General features: G+C 43.6%; 1 protein-coding gene across 1 annotated transcript in view; it reads left to right on the top strand.

Moving 5' to 3' along the window:
* The first annotated feature begins 6,142 nt into the window (after nucleotides 1-6,142).
* Nucleotides 6,143-17,632, top strand: part of PARD6G (par-6 family cell polarity regulator gamma) — a 73,346-nt gene continuing 61,856 nt past the window's right edge. Inside the window, exon 1 of the mRNA XM_075270949.1 lies at nucleotides 6,143-6,452. Coding sequence (XP_075127050.1) covers nucleotides 6,381-6,452 — 72 coding nt within the window. The 5' untranslated portion in view covers nucleotides 6,143-6,380. The remainder of the gene's footprint in view (nucleotides 6,453-17,632) is intronic.

Consider the following 17,632-nt stretch of genomic DNA (forward strand, 5'->3'; position numbering starts at 1 on the left):
AGAAGTTAATGAGCATTTAAACGGGCAACAATGTTCTTATGTGTATCCTTTGTTATTTCCTATATGGAATGTTGCTATATATCCGTGGATAGCAACGTTGTGACTAATAGGTATACTGACCAACTTTTCATGGTCTTTCCATGAGTCATTGGATTTGGAATAGTGTCTCACTTTCTCACACTACTCAGGAACTATTTTTAATTTTCAGTAGGTAGACACCCCTTTTATTTCATATCATTTATTTTTTTCTTTTACACACCCAATGTCTACTACATCTGGGTACTTATTACTGTAGCTAGTTATATTTACAACTTGACAAGCTTAGATAATAAACAGATGCGACAAGAGCATGTAGCTCAACTAACAGGCAGAATCTCCATTCTTATTTCCTGTAGTGATTTCCTTCAGTCTGTAACTGGATGATAACATTTCGCCTCCTTTCAGATGATTAGCTTTTGCAAAAGTTGCCCATAGATTAGTGATTTTTCTTGGTCAGCAGAGACAATGGACAACTAGTTGTTCATAGTCAATCTGCTTAGAGTGTTCTTACACAGTGGCATAACTAGGAATGGCAGGGCCCCGTGGTGAACTTTTGACATGCCCCCCCCCCCGACCGACACCGAAGACCTCGACCACCCCCCTCCTCCGCATTCCTGCGTGCTCTATTATGCCCCATAGTGGCCCCTGTATACAGTATTATATCCCTTAGTGGCCCCTGTACACAGTATTATGTCCCTTAGTGGCCCCTTCACACAGTATTATGTCCCTCAGTGGCCCCTGCACACAGTATTATGTCCCTTAGTGGCCCCTACACACAGTATTATGTCTCTCAGTGGCCCCTACACACAGTATTATCCCCTATAGTGGTCCCTGCACACAGTATTATCCCCCATAGTGGCTCCTACACAGTATTATGTCCCTTAGTGGCCCCTGCACACAGTATTATGTCCCTCAGTGGCCCCAGCACACAGTATTATGTCCCTTAATGGCCCCTACACACAGTATTATGTCCCTCAGTGGCCCCTACACAGTATTATGTCGATCAGTGGCCCCTACACATAGTATTATGTACCTCAGTGGCCCCTACACACAGTATTATGTCCCTCAGTGGCCCCTACACAGTATTATGTCCATCAGTGGCCCCTACACACAGTAGTATAATAATCGGAGACCCAGGGGGTATAAAAAATTTAAAAAACACTGTTACTCACCTATGTCCCGGCTCCGCTGCAGTCCTCCGCTGTCGGCCTCTGCTGTAGTCCATCTTCTATGACGTCAGACGTCACTTACCGATACTGATCCCGATCCAGCCGGTAACGGCCCATTAAAAAAAAAAAAAAAACACAGCTGTCGCCGGGCCCCCTAATGTCCTGAGCCCTGTGGCAGCTGCCTCTGCTGCTACGGCAGTAGTTACGCCACTGTTCTTATGGATAATATTGTTATTTATTCCAACAATATAGACTCCTCCATATTAAAACTGCAGCACCAAGAAGAACAAGCTGTAAGGTTATGCAAATCAAGGAAGTAGTGATGTTATTAAGATCTGCATATAATTAATTTTTTAAGCACCTAGCTTAAATGTAAGGTACGTGTGTCATAAAAGCCAGATTGAAAGATTTTTAATCACATGAAACCTCAAAAATTGTATCAAGTGATATGGGTTGATTGCGCAATGCTTTCTGTTCATTGATGTGCCAGTTATCGCCACTTGTCACAATCCAAGAGGGACAGAAACTTTGAACTGGGAGACCTTAGTTTATCACTCTTAACATGCCTAGCTAAATGCCAGGAACGTTGCATGTCTCAGGGGTTTGGAGAGCAACGATGAACTGGAATGACAGCAAGAAATGCGCGGAGGCAAATCTATACACAGATGCATTGTCTGATTGGATGAATGGTGCATAGTCATCTATTCTGTACTGAAAATGATATTGGACGTCACATCCCAAGCTATCAGAAAGTGATTTAATGACCTTGGGCAAGGAGCCAGACGTCCAGCCACACTAGTTGCAATGACCTCATGCCACCATTCTCAAAAGCTATTATGGTAAGAAGCAAGACAGCAGTGGAGGCCTACCTTCTTCGCCGATGAGTCCCACTTTTGTCCCAGATGATAACCAGCAATTGATCTAAAGACTACATAGGCAACACCAATATTCACAAGGAAACATCAGACTGGTCCTATTCCTCAGATTATGGTGTGGGACTAAGATACTGTAACTGGTCTTCATTTAAGGTACAGTAACAGCCCTGCGTTATATTGATTTGGTTGTGAAAGCAGTGGTACGGCCACTCTTTACATTTTACACAAGACTGGGTTGTATAACAAAGAAGCGTATATAACTTTATAGTGTACTGTACCTAAACTCTATGAGAACTTAAACCATTAGTGTCAGTGATAATAGTAAACTGATCACTTCTTCTACATATACAGTACAAATCAATATGGCTTACAGCTACAGCCCATTGAAGGCTTGTAAAGATGTCCGACTTTTCAAGCAGACAGAAAAACCCGACAGAAAAACCCGACATCGCGGTCGCGGCTTTCCCCTCCGCTGTCGGCTCAAATGAATGAGCCGACATAGGAGGGAGCTGCCGGGGGGTGGAAGCCGCGCGGCTGAGCCCGCGCGGCTTCCGCCTGAAGATAGGGCAGGTCGTTTCTTTTCTCTGCTAGCGGCAGCCCGCCGCTAGCGGAAAAAAAAAGCCAGGCGGTCTACATAGACCACCATTGTAAAGGGGCAGATTTTGAAGCGAAATCTGCTGTCAAAATCCGCCCCTTTGCCCACGTGTGAACTAGCCCTAAAGAGGAAGCTGAAATCAAACATAGTATAGACACATGGGGACATGGAAAAGTTTGCACTGTACATTGGAAATCACAGCATTATGCTAGGTTCACACCTGCGTTCAGGATCTCCGTACTATGGTTTCCGTCTTCTGCATGCCAGAAGACGGAAACCACAGACCGGGTCCTGCCGTGAGCGGCGGTGAGCGTTTTAGGCTCTCCGCCGCGAAACCAGATTTTTTTATCCGGACACAGAGTACTGCATGTCCGACTCTGTGTCCGGATTATAAAACCCGGTTTCGCGGCGGAGAGCGCAAGACGCTCACCACCGCTCACGGCCGGACAGCTTTCTCACCCATTCAAATGAATGGGTGAGAAAGTCTCCTGCAGGTTTCCGTCTCCTGCTCTGTTTTAGGCAGGAAACGGAAACCTCAAGTACGGAGAGGGCAACGCAGATGTGAACGAGCCCTTACACATGGGTTCACAATAAAACTTCATGGGGCAGTTAGAGCACTGCTATGCAGCAGGTCAAATGTCAGAGGGTAAGTTACAGCTGTGCAACTGGCCATCAATGTTAGCAAGTTTGATAGCCAGCCACCTGCAGTGGCTGTGGGTATAGCCATGGCCTGGTTGACATTTTGGAGAGAAATGTGATTTGTGTCAGGTACCCAAAAGTTTTTAAGACCAAAATTTTGTGTTTTTGTGTGTGTTATACGGAAGGCAATGAGAGTAATAGGTTCCCCCTTATGTACAGGTGAAGTCTGTGGAGGTTTTTGTCGTCTGTGTTGTTTTTCTGTATCATTTGTCCACTGCTAAGTTTTAATATTGAATTATGATGGTTAATGAAATTTTTCGATGAATAAATATTGCTATATTTTTTTTTATATATGATGGCTTTTTTGTATTACGTTTTGTTTCTTTCTAGTGCTATAAAATATGTGTGGAGTAATCATGTATATTTAGCGGAGTTTTTGTTTTTCAGGTCTGTGGAGGTGCCATGCAGAAATGTCTGTACAGTGTAGGTCTGTGTGTGCAGTGCAGGTCTGTGGATGAGGAGGTGATATGTAGAGATATGTGCACAATGCAGAGCTGTATGTACAGTGCAGGTCTGTGGATGAGGAGATATGTACAGATGTGTGTACAGTGCAGAGCTGTGGATGAGGTGATATGCACAGATGTGTGTACAGTGCAGAGCTGTGTGTACAGTGCAGGTCTGTGGATGAGGAGATATATACAGATGTATGTACAGTGCAGAGCTGTGTGTACAATGCAGGTCTATGGATGAGAAGATATGTACAGATGTGTGTACAGTGCAGAGCTGTATGTACAGTGCAGAGCTGTGGATGAGGTGATATGCACAGATGTGTGTACAGTGCAGAGCTGTGTGTACAGTGCAGGTCTGTGGATGAGGAGATATATACAGATGTGTGTACAGTGCAGAGCTGTGGATGAGGTGATATGCACAGATGTGTGTACAGTGCAGAGCTGTGTGTACAGTGCAGAGCTGTGTGTACAGTGCAGAGCTGTGGATGAGGTGATATGCACAGATGTGTGTACAGTGCAGAGCTGTGTGTACAGTGCAGAGCTGTGTGTACAGTGCAGAGCTGTGTGTACAGTGCAGAGCTGTGGATGAGGTGATATGCACAGATGTGTGTACAGTGCAGAGCTGTGTGTACAGTGCAGAGCTGTGTGTACAGTGCAGAGCTGTGGATGAGGTGATATGCACAGATGTGTGTACAGTGCAGAGCTGTGTGTACAGTGCAGGTCTGTGGATGAGGAGATATATACAGATGTGTGTACAGTGCAGAGCTGTGTGTACAATGCAGGTCTATGGATGAGAAGATATGTACAGATGTGTGTACAGTGCAGAGCTGTGTGTAAAATGCAGGTCTGTGAATGAGGTGATATGCACAGATGTGTGTACAGTGCAGGTCTGTGGATGAGGAGGTGATATGTACAGATGTGTGTACAGCGCAGAGCTGTGTGTTAATGTACATTGCAGGTCTGTGGATGAGGAGGTGATATGTACAGATGTGTGTGCAGTGCAGTGCTGTGTGTTTGTGTACATTGCAGCCAGGTCTGCGGATAAGGAGGTGATATGTACAGATGTGTGTACAGTGCAGTGCTGTGTGTTTATGTACGTTGCAGGTCTGCGGATGAGGAGGTGATATGCACAGATGTGTGTATAGTGCAGTGCTGTGTGTTTATGTACATTGCAGGTCTGTGGATGAGGAGGTGATATGCACAGGTGTGTACAGTGCAGGTCTGTGGATGAGGAGATATATACAGATGTGTGTACAGTACAGAGCTGTCTGTACAATGCAGGTCTGTGGATGAGGTGATATGCACAGATGTGTGTACAGTGCAGAGCTGTGTGTGTATATTGCAGACAGGTCTGTGGATGAGGAGGTGATATGTACAGATGTGTGTACAGTGCAGAGCTGTGTGTTTATGTACTTTGCAGGTCTGTGGGTGAGGAGGTGTTATGTAGACGTGTGTGTGGTACAAAATTGTGTATATACAATGCTGAGCTGTGTGTGTACTTTGCAGGTTTGTGGATAAGGGGGTGATATGAACAGATGTATGAACAGTGCAGAGCTGTGTGTGTCGGGCAACACTAACAGGGCCACAATAACGTCTTACATCCCTTGTCAGAATATGTATCTAATCCTTGGGACGGCGTTCAGTACATGACGATCTGCGGATGATATGTTATAGCACTGCAGGTACGTCATGGTTTTACTCGTCGGGTTTATTCAATTTTGATTGAAACTAACTTTTATCAGTCGTCAAGCAAAAGTATTACAAAGTACAGCGACGCAGCACATATGATACACCACATACAATACTTGCATAATAAATAAATACGATCCCATACCTCATGGAGCAGGGCAAGGCAGAGCCCCAGGAAGAAATCTCCCTAGGTGCTCCACCTCACCCCCACCACATACCAGTACTTCCTAGCCCCACAGCATGCATGCAATCAACAACTAGCTATCTGACATGTGGAGGAGGGGGGAGAGGGAGAGTTCACAGGCCTGAAGCTTTATTGAAGAACACACAAACATGAGGGAGGCAAACAATTCTTATTCTAAGTAGAACAATAGCTCTGCCAGAGCACCCAAGCCAGCGTGGGGGAAGAAGGGGAGGAAACCAGATTGCGTCCCCTCCTCTCCTGTCCGAGGCTCAGCCCTGTAATTTATGAACAGCATTATTATGTGCTTGCAATGACAGCCTTCAGCTTGCAACAACAATAGCCGGCAAGATGGCGCTGTAGCTCCAGTGCAGGAGACAGAGCGCTGCTGAACTGTGCGGCCTCTTGTGGTTCTCACCGCTCAGTGCTCATTCCAAACAGGAGCTGTAGCGGCGCTGTTACTAAAGCAGGCACTCCTGACTGAGAGAACTGCGGGGCTGTGGGAGCGGAACGCTGGGACTGGAGACACAATACATCAGCTAGAGGGACACCGAGCCGCTGTGTGCTTGTGAGGATCCTGCATCTGCTGCGGAGAGCCGGGGAGCTCGGGACCTGTGCCCCCCACACTACAGTCTGGGGATAACTTGGCTGGGTGGCGTTGGGGAGGGGGGGCAAGCAGCGAAGATGAATCGAAGTTTCAGCAAGTCCCAGACTCTGCGCTATGTGGCGAGCAGCGCCGTGGAGGTGAAGAGCAAGGTGAGGCTTGTGTCCCCGATGCAGGTCGCCTCCACACCCCTCCTAGCTGCCATGTATTGTCCTGCTAATGAATGGAGCTCTGCATAGAGGCTGCAGATGGGACGGCTGAGCCAGTCCTGTGCTCCTCACTCACATCCAGCTCTTTTGTTTCTTGTGTGGCGCTCACTTGGGGAATGTGAAGAATTCCTCCTCCAGAGTGCTGGCAGCCTCGTGTATGAACCCAGGGAGAGCCCATGTCCCCCGGCTCTGCCCCCTATGCTGGCAGTCCAGGACATGACACCTGGACTGAGCATGTAGGATCACCTCCAGCCTTGGATGGCATTGCAGCTTGGGATGTGTCTGGAGTGCGGATACATTGTTTCTGTTTGTTTTCTGCTGTTTACTAACTATCTGCAGTGTTTGTTACAGCAGTATTCCCATTAGGTGGTTATTACAGACGGTAATGAGCCCTCATGGAAGTGTCAATCTTTAATTTCTGAAGTGTTTTGTGTACTTAAGAATGTAGATGAGATTTGGGCTGGTTATTACTAAAAGACTGATTTATTGCTTTGATATTTCTGAATATTATATACTTAAACCCTCTTATTTAGATAGAGGCCATAAGGGGTTGTGCCCAGTAGATATCTGAGCTACAAGATAGCGGATTACTGTCTAATTAGTTGGGGTCCAACCATGAGAATGGGGGTCTCTTGTACCCCTGTGTGAATGTAGCAGTGGTGACCTAGGAGCAGTGATGTTCTGTACATCTCTGTGGGACTGCCAGAAATTGCCAAGATTGTACTCCTTCCCCTTGCCCTAGACGAGTGTTTGCCAGTACCTGGGTATGTGCAGGTACAATGCAGCAATCTCAATCAACTATATACCTAGATCACGCCAAAGGATATACAGAATACATCAAAGATCTTGTAATGGCTATAGAGGTATATTGCATAAGCAGTTTGCTTTAGAGTCACCCAGCACCCGTGACATGGCCATGATTGAGTTATTTCAGTGTATTCTATTTCAAGAGCAGAAATTGTCGTTTCATTGTAAGAACTGCCCATAGGATCGTGTTTTCATGGATTGAAGGGGGTGTTCTTCTCTGGGAATGCATGGCGTTAACAGCATGCACATGTTGTGGTCTAGAGATGTATGCTATAGGCTGGCAGCTGAAAACACTTGGAAGGACAGGGGTAAGCTATGCTTGGGAAAGGCCTCCCTCCTAAGACATTGCTAGGGCCCCTTTACCACCGCAGTACAAGGAGAGGGCACAGGTTGCTCAGCATATAGGTTGCCCTTACAACAGGTATATACATACAGCAGACCTTGTGATTGTAAAACAATTAGATGTAAGCTTGCCCCAGTCATAAAGTGGGATTTTGTGGAGAACAGCAGCCTCCTTCCACACCTCTGTGAGTCAGTGCAGGTTCAGTGTATACTCATCGCTTAAGCTTTCATCTCCTGTCCTGTTTCAACTTGCAGCTGGAGCTCGGAGCAGTTTTCTAGGCTCTTGCTTTCTTTATTGGTAAGGCAGAGTGATGTTTCCCATCATTAAATCAGTGTGCGTGATAGGACAGGCGTGACATCATGCATAACAAATCATACTAAGCATGATGTGTTTTCCTGTCGTGGACAGACGAAGCATTTGCAGTTTAAAACCTGAAGCATCATCCTCTACTATTTACTAAAGGCCACATCAAGTGGATCTTGTTGTCCGCCTGGGCGCTAAAATGCACCGTTAGGTTTGCATTTTTGCAAAAATGTTGCATGACTCTGTGTTGTAGCACGGATGTCTGTTTGCTGTTGCACATTTTTTAACACTTATGAAAAGAAAACCTCATCAGCACATTGAGACAGTTTGATCATGCCTTGTTCATCAGTTTGCTGGAGCAGAACCGATGTAAAAGCTTGTTCTTTGCATAAAAAAATAAAAAATGCAACTTTATTTTTTTTTTAGTTGGCATTTGCCTGAAAAAGGATGTGGCAAGGGCCGTGGCATGGGCACACTCACTGGCCCCGTTTATTTTTATTTATGGCACAAAACTTCTACTGCCTGAAATCTGCGTCAGCTTTGAACTGGCATAGACTGCAGTGAAGCAGTGTAAAGATTTATTAGATGCACTAGATTTATTTAAATATCACTTTTTGGAAACTTTTTAAATTTGGTGCAAATGATGTAAATGCAGTTATTGGTAAAACTAACCTTTAAAAATTGCCCTCATGTTAAGTTTCCTCCTATATCTTTATTTAGATGTATTCTTAACCTGGTTATGCCCTTCAGACAGATTTCACCTGTATGCTGGTCCAACTGCTAGCTCTCTGGCTGTTGTTCATACACATGTGCTTGGATTAGGGAGAAATCTTCTGTTTTACAATGCGTTAAAGGGATCCTATCTTTCAAACCCTTTTTTTTCTAACGAACATGTTGGAATAGCCTTAAGAAAGGCTATTCATCCCCTACCTTTCGTTGTCTTCTCCACGCCGTCGTTTGCCTAAAAATCTAGTTTTTTGTCTGTATGTAAATGAGTTCTTTCGCAGCAGTGGGGATGGGTCCCAGCGCTCAAACGGCACAGAGGGCGGCCCCAATGCTGCAAGAGAACTCTCCAGCGCTGCCTCCATCTTTGTCTGGAACGAGGTCTTCACCGCGTCTTCTTCCAGCGGTGTCTTCCAACTTCTAGGCCTAGGGTAAGCCAACTGCGCATGCCCACAGACTATACTATGTAAGTGGCCATTTTTCTTGTGGCCATGAACATGTGCAGTCGGCTTTGCCTGAGGCCTAGAAGTTAGAAGATACCACTGGAAGAAGATGTGGTGAAGACCTCGTTCCAGACGAAGATAGAGGCAGCACTGGAAAGTTCTCTCGCAGCATTGGGGCTGCCCCGGTGCTGTGAAAAAAACTCATTTACATACCAACAAAAACTGGGATTTAAGGCAAACGGCGGCATGGAGAAGACAACGAAAGGTAGGAGAGGAATAGCCTTTCTTAAGGCTATTCCAACGTGTTAGTTAGAAAAAAAAAGGTTTGAAAGATAGGATCCTTTTAAATTTTCTGAAAAATCTGCAACAATGTGCTACAAAGTCTGCAATGAAAAAACTTGTTCGAAGGGTACAGTATATTCACGTAAGGCAGAAATGGTAATTAGAGATGAGCGAGTACTGTTCGGATCAGCCGATCCGAACAGCACGCTCGCATAGAAATGAATGGACATAGCCGGCACGCGGGGGGTTAAGCGGCCGGCCGCCATCAAAGCGGAAGTACCAGGTGCATCCATTCATTTCTATGGAGCGTGCTGTTCGGATCGGCTGATCCGAACAGTACTCGCTCATCTCTAATGGTAATGTTTGACAATCATGGACTTTTGCAATTCTCGTTTAGATACGAAGGACAGTTAAATATTTCAGCAACATATATATTGTGAATGTATCAAAGACATAATATGGCAAACCACAGACTTTCACTCTATTTTTCCATAGCTCAACTCTGACTCCTGCTCAGACTCTGACTACTTCAAAAATAGCTGATAGCCATTGTCAGACAGAAGTAGTAAAGATCCTCTAAGGCTGGTTGCACATGACTGTGTACTTTACCTCCAGCCGTGAATGAAAGGCACAGGCGACACACTGATTTCATCCATGTGCCGCCTGTAAAGTGCCGTGCTTCCGTGGCCCCATTTATTCAATGAATAAGAGCTGAGGAAGCAGGGCATCAAAATCGGACAGAAATAGGACTTGTTCCATATTTTGCCACATAGACTTTTGACCCATACACGGGACCATGTAATCCATGGTCATGTGTACGGACCTATAGAAATAAATGGGTCAGTGTGCTATCTGAGAAAAACCAGATAGCTTTTAAAGGACAGAAAGATGGACAAAATGTGAATGGGTCATGGCAAATTTAGCCCCACGCACTTCTAAATTGACTCCACCCATTCCCATCCATTTCTCGTTGGGTACACCCTGCACCCCACATCTCTCCTACCCCAGAGTACCTTACAGCTCAAAGCCCCCCACAGTCCACCCTGCACCCCATATCTCTCCTACACACACAGTCCACCCTGTACCCCATTTCTCTCCCACACATACAGTCCACCCTGCACCTCACATTTCCCCCTTTGCCCCCCCAGTACGTTACACTCCACATCTCTCCATCTTCTTGCGCTGTACGAGATACAAAGACACGCCTAACCAGTCACGTGACCATCTGATGTCAGACAGGCCCTTTTGAGTATATTAGTCAGCCATTATCTAGGAAAAGAGCAGGTTGTGAGCAGGGGAAAAATGTAACAAGCAAAACACTTCAGAGGCATAGTGGGACAAGTGGCGTGCCGTCCGGGACCGTGGGACAGCATTCTGAAATCGGAACAGTCCCGCGGAATCTGGGTCGGTTGGGAGCTCTGCACTGACCTTTCATATGGTCGTATGCAAGGAGCTTAAGGCTCAGGCCATATGTTGTGGAAATGCAGATTTTTTTTGTTGCAGCATTTGTTTATTAGTTTTTTTTTAAGCCAAAGCCAGGAGTGAATTGAACAGAAGGTAGAAGTATAAGTACTTCCTATTCCTTTTGTAGCCACTCTTGGCTTTGGCTCAAAAAAAAAAAAAAAGAAATGCAGCAAAATCTGCAACCCCCACCCCCCAAAACAAATAACCCCCCAAAAAAAGTTTTCCGCAATTTGGGGCTTCAGCCTACCTAACCCATCTCAGACTCCACAATTCTGACTCCCAACTGCCCAACCCATACTTTTTGTTCCCTCTGCTTCACACAGATGTACTAAAAACACGTTTCAGAGATGATTTATAAATATCAATCTACAATGTTAACACTGAAGGAAAACAAGCTGAATGCATTATCTGTCTTAAAGAAACCTTCTAAACTATCCACACATGTGGTGGTATGTTCTTCTAACAATAAAGGTTTACGTGATCCGGCGGAGGAGCAGCACCAGGGCTGAAGGTTGCCCATCCCTAATCTAGAGAGTATTATTATCGTCTTTATAGTGTAAACAGGCTCCAGATTGCTCTATTTAGAGATTATCCAGCAGGTTCATATTTATTCACTTCTGCCAGAATTTATGAATTGTGAATATTACTGTAGCATGCAAGTTGAAAAGTAACTCTATTTGCTGTCCGTAAAAGCACTAGATTTATGTCTTTCATTGCATGCCTGGACTTGTAGTCTTTGCCAGCACCTGTGCTTGTAACATTTACATATTTTGCTGTTTTGACATTTCAACTGTCTTGATATGACCCATTTTCTAGCTTGCAGATGTATTCTGTTGTTAGAATTGGGTACTTGAATTTATATTCTTGATTTATCTTTTTTTTTTTTGCTTTAGGCTGGAATAACACATGCAGTTTTTGAGCCAAACGCTACAATGGGTACAAAAGAGAGGTGTCAGACTGATATTACACAAGTCTTGTATTGTCCGTTTTTCTGATCTGTCACAGGGTCGGACATTACAAAGCTAGAATTAAACTAGCCTACAACCTTACTGTACACTTTTCTTTCTTTCTTCTGGGTCCGGCTCAAAGAAACGTTTCAAAGACTGCTTCAAGTTTCTCTCCCAGACAAACTTTTACTCACTGGTCAATTAAAAGTGTACATGATGTCCGTTGTAATTCAGGGAACCTTCTTACCAGTGGCTGTGTTTGTGAATTATCCTCCCACTTCTGGTCCTTAGCTGTGTCATGTGACTGTCCAACTGACACAGCTGCGTTTTTGTGGACAGGAAGTCAGGTTTTCTGTTCATTCCCCGTGAGTCACATCACGGCTCTCAAAGGAATAACTAGAGCAACTGAGTCCCTGTCCACACATAGGACACTGAGGGAGATTTATCAAGCAAAGTACACTGGAATTCTGCTATAATGTGTGTCCAAAGACTGTCTAACTTGCTGTGGGCCATAGTTTTTAAAGTGTACTTCATGAACTACTTTCCTCTCCGCATGACTCGTGGGGTCAGTGTGCTTTCATAAGCTCACCACTTGTCAATGCGTTCAGTATTGTGTTCGTGGGGTCCCCATGTGGACTCCCCGAACAGAATACCGAATGCAGATGTGAACCAGGCTTTAGAATGACAAATTTATGAAATAGTATCAGACACTTTGATACAGATTGTATATATAGACTTGTGACACAGCTTAGGATCCATGAATACAGCCATTAGCAAGAGGATTGCCTTCACTACAATTTACGTAATGCACCTTTCTAACAGGCAGGACAATGTATATATTTTTTTTTTCTTTTTCACTTAAAGGGGTATTCCCACCTCACATACTCATCAGTCTTTACTGCTGTAAAATCTTCTTTCTTCCTGGTTTCTTGCATCATTTGGTGGGCGGGGTTTCACATGCAACCTGCCGTTTAGCTCTGCCCCCAAATTCACATGTAGCTCCGCCAGCCCATATTGGACTATGAAGTACAAGCAGCAGCAACTCCATTCTGTGTTACATACAGAGACTGCCTGTCTCTGCCATAATGAACACAATTGAATTAGCTAGCCTGATAACTGGGAGAACAGAAGAAATGAAAGCAGCTCCTCTCCCCTATCTGAGAGCAGGGACCTAGGTCACATGGTGTAGACACAGGAATAGCTAGAAACACAGACTCGCTCCCGTACACTTAGCCCCTCCTCCCTGAGAGCAGGCAGATACATCACTTGACTCATGAGCAGCTAAGTCAGGGTTGTGGCCACAAAGAATTGAATAAAGTGAGATAGTGGACAAACAAAGCAGTTTTACTGAAGCAGTGTATTTAGGAAAAGTCTTATATCCACATTAACAAGCAGTATAGATAGGATCCTTGTGATGGGACAACCCCTTTAAGCTTCTCTTTAGCACTTGATAAACAGCAAACTCAACACTAAAATTGTCATAAAAAAATCTTGATCTAAAAACAGCTGCAAATGTGTTTTTCATACTTTGTAAACTCAGAATGAGACAGAATGACATTTATTATCTAAAGTTTAAGTGATAAGTGTGAGATTTCTGGCAGTCTGATTGCAGAGAACCCCGGTGATCAGGAGAGCTGAGGCATGAAAGGTTCCCTAAATGCTCTATGTGAATGGTGCGGTGAACTGGGAAACTTTCGTGGCCCTGTTTTCCTTATTGCTGGGGGTCCTAGCAGTCAAACCTCCAGCTATCAGACCTTTATTCCTTATCTTGTCCTTGGTTTCACAGTATCCTTAAAGAGGTTGTCTGGGATCAAATACAAATGTCCCCCTAAACTAACTCTTCTCTCCTAACTTGTAATTTACTTCTATTTATTTATTATTTTTTTTAAAAGTATAATTACCCCCATGACCACTCCGGGAATTCTTTCTGATAATCCGGTGACTTTTCATTTCACTGCTTCTGAAACTGAACATCACCAGTACTCCCCGCTTCCCCAACAATAGTTATGTGCTTTCCTGTCCGGGAACGGCTTCTCCTCTCTTCCTCTAATGAAGCGCTTGCACAGTTGGTACTCCATTTCTACTGGCCTCACAGTTACTTCCGGTCTGTGCACAGGCTAGGAGAGAGGAAGAGAAGTGTCTCCAATCTGTGCACAGTGAAGAAAAAAGGAGGAGCAGTCTCCCAGATTGGAAGCTAGGTAAGTATGATGTGGGGTGGGCTTAGTTAGTTACTTGTGGATGGGATAGCTTGCCTGGAAAAACCCTTTAAGTTTAAATTAAAATTATGTTGACTTTTTAGAAATTTCTGTGTTTCTCTTATTAATGGAGCTTGTAAAAACCCTTTTACATGTGACAGAAACAACCATTTGTCTTTATGGAACTGACGTCTAGTTTCACATTTTCCTCTGCTACAGATCTGTGTATGAATATATGGCACCTAAACTGAAGCTGCAAAATAGTGTAACTGGGAAAACTAATCCTTTTAAATCTAGAGTATTTTCTCAGTGTCTTAAATGCTGACAAACACTTCTTTCCAGCCTTAAGGCAGGTAATAAATCTCTGATAGTAATGATATGTCTGAGTAGATTATTCACTGCAGCACTGAGGACGGTTAGAATGTGAATGTTTGGTGTGACTAGGTATATGCAGAAAAATAGTTCCCATCATAGCAGGAACAAAAAGACAAAAGCCTACGGTTCTGGATTACAGCAAATTAAAAAAATATAACCTTGTAGTTTTTGTTTTCACAAAGGAAAACATTTTTATAGTATTTTGATAATGTTTTGTGGGTCTTACTTCCTGTCATACCCCCCACTCCCCAAGCAATAGTGTGGACAGGGTTTCCATGCATTCCCTCCTGTACAAATAAGTGGGGGGAAGACTGAACAGATTGGTTAGAGTAGCTCTCTTGACTTCATTCTTTGTAAGATGTGTCAGTTTGATCAGTTTTCCCCATTGATTTTAATATAAAATATACATATACAAAGTATACACTTTTTTTTTTGTAAACTTATTATGTGTCATTCACACATTCAGTGAAGCATTGCGAATATACATCAGAGACTGTGGTAAATCTGGTTTAAGGGCTGAAAGCAACAGAGAGTGTGCTAGAGCCCAGGGGAAGTATGTAACACTGGTTTCTATGCTCCCCTTACCTCCCCTGGGCCTCTAATCATTATACTCTGGGATCTGAAAGACCCCAGAGTATAATAATAATTCATGGGGGCATAATAATGTTTGGGTGGTCCACTATGGGGCATAATACTGTGTACTGGGGCCGCTGAGGGGCATAATATTGTGTGCAGGGGCCACTGTGGAGTATTATAGTGTGTGCAAATGGAGTGTTATTCTTTGTGGGAGGCCAAGAAGAAGAGGGTGCTATGCCATGGGGGGGGGGGGGGGGCAAAAGTTTGCTGGAGGGCCCAGTCCTGGCTACTTACGCCCCTGATCAAATCCTTTTTTGCTGCTTCAATATTTGATTTCAAAACCATGTACTGTCACACACAGTGGTGGCACCACCCCAATTTGGAGCTCTAGCATCTTTCATTATTCTAAAAGAGGCTTTCCAGTCCATTTTGAAACACGGCTTCAAGGATTGGCATCCATTCATACACAATTGCATCAATGATGTTTGCTTTTGATGTTGATAGCCCTGGTTTATTGTCAAAAAGCCTAATCTGTAAAGTGCTGCAGAATATGATGACGCTGTGTAAGACAATGGGAAATAATTGTCTAAAGTTCTCATTTGGATTGAGGTCATGTTCTCCTACGCCATACTTTTATTTTAATAGACTGCATTCTGTGCACAGAGACTTTTGTCATGGGGAACTTCAAACTATTGTTGCAATGTTAGCTTGCAGTTCTTTAGAATAGCATTGTATGCAATAGCATTAAGATTTCCCTTGGCTGCAACTAATGGGCCTTCAGCAAACCATTCATTCACCAACCCAAGACAATTATTTTTCCGCCATTAAACATAACAGTTGGCTTTGTGCAATTGGGTAGGAAATGTTCTCCAGGCATCCATTAAATACAGATTTGTCTATCAGCCTACCAGACGTTGAAGCGTGATTTATCCCTCCAGAAAATATGTTTCCGCAGCTTCACAGCCCATTAGTTAGTGCACTTCACACCATTCTAGTCAACATAGTCACACTTTGCATTGCTCATGATGATATCAAATTTGTGTGCCCACGTTCCGGTTGGGAAACGTAAAGGGATTGTCAGGTGTGTGTGGTTTTGTTAGTGTTTTTTTTTTTTTTTTTTTTTTTTTAAAGTCAGAATAGGTTAGAAGTAGAAGTAAAGAGCAGCAAAGGATCATGGAAGATCAGTGACATGAGTAATTCATTCTTTTTTTTTTTTTTTTTTTTTAACCTATTCTGTCCCATTTCTAAAATTGCTTATCCTGCTGGATGACTTTAAAGGGGTTTCCAGTTTCTAATACTGATGGCCTATGCTTTAGGATAGGTCATCACTATTAGATGTGCGAAGGTCTGACAGTAGAGACTCTCATAGATGTGTGCTGTTCAGGGACAGAGCGGCTCCTGGTAATGTTTACATGCTGGAAGTTGCGCTACTCACTTACATAGTTACATAGTTGATGAGGTTGGATAAAGACATTAGTCCATCAAGTCCAACCTATACTTGCTGTGTGAACGTGGCAGGACCAAAACTCATAACTACAAATTGTACAGCAAGTGAGCAGCGAATTCCCTGGCATGTGATCATCTCTAAACAGCAGATCTAAGGAGGTCTTGGCTGTCAGACCCTTGCCAACTTAATATTGTTGACCTACCCTAAGGATGTGCTACCGGTACTACAAACTGGATAACCCCTTTATTCCATGAAGCACCCAATGATTTGTCTTTTCAAGGGTGTTCAGAACTTGGTTGAAACTGTTGCACCTGAGAACTGCCATCTTCTACCAGTCCCCTTGTGTGGTGTGGAGTAAGAAAGGCAGGCTGAGTAGTTGCTGGTACATGAATTGAGTAACTCTAGAGGAGCAGATATAATTGTATGTACTGCGTCATGTCTGAGTATATGCCGGTGCATAAAGTGTCTGCACCCACTAACTAGGACAGGTGTTTCCTCACCTTTGCTCATGTCATGTAGGGATGTCACTTCACTTTGTATAGAATAACCTGCTATTTATTTTGTAGGTTCTCAGCTAGGGTATCCAGAGTTCCTCCCTAACTATAAGAACTTGTAACCTAAGCTTTATTTCTTCTCAGTAGGCAGCAATACACAAACTTCAAGGAGCTTTAATTTTATGCCCTGTCCATAGTAGAATATTTGACTAAACAAAGAAATGTTAAATCTGAGTGTTTTTGATCTATTGTCAGAGTTAGACTTGGAGATATTTCAAATAACTTTGAGGCAAATTGTTATAGCAAAACAGTGGAAAAGTCCAGCAGGATATTGGCATATAAATAAAGCTCTATGGGCGTCAGGAAGACCTCATGTAGACTTCTGCATTAATGTTTTGTGCCTCATAATTTAATAATACAGAACATTGCTTTACTCTAAACCAGACTAAATGTAATGGTCTCAAACACATCTGATAGAAGTGCAGGATTCATGATAAAAAAAAATAAAATAAAACTTAAATATACAGTTTAGAAAATAGATGCACAATCTGCATCAGCAGCCACTTTTTCTGCTTAACTGTTGTGTAATCGGAGGCTGGATTCGCATGTCCATAATATGTCCATGTTATATACGCTGAGGACATTTTATCACTCCCTTTACGCCATCCATGGCCAGAGTAGGATTTGCAGCTGTAATACAATCCATATTATATGGACATATTAT

This window comes from Leptodactylus fuscus, chromosome 4, assembly GCF_031893055.1.
Source record: "Leptodactylus fuscus isolate aLepFus1 chromosome 4, aLepFus1.hap2, whole genome shotgun sequence".
NCBI classification, from domain to species: Eukaryota; Metazoa; Chordata; class Amphibia; order Anura; family Leptodactylidae; genus Leptodactylus; species Leptodactylus fuscus.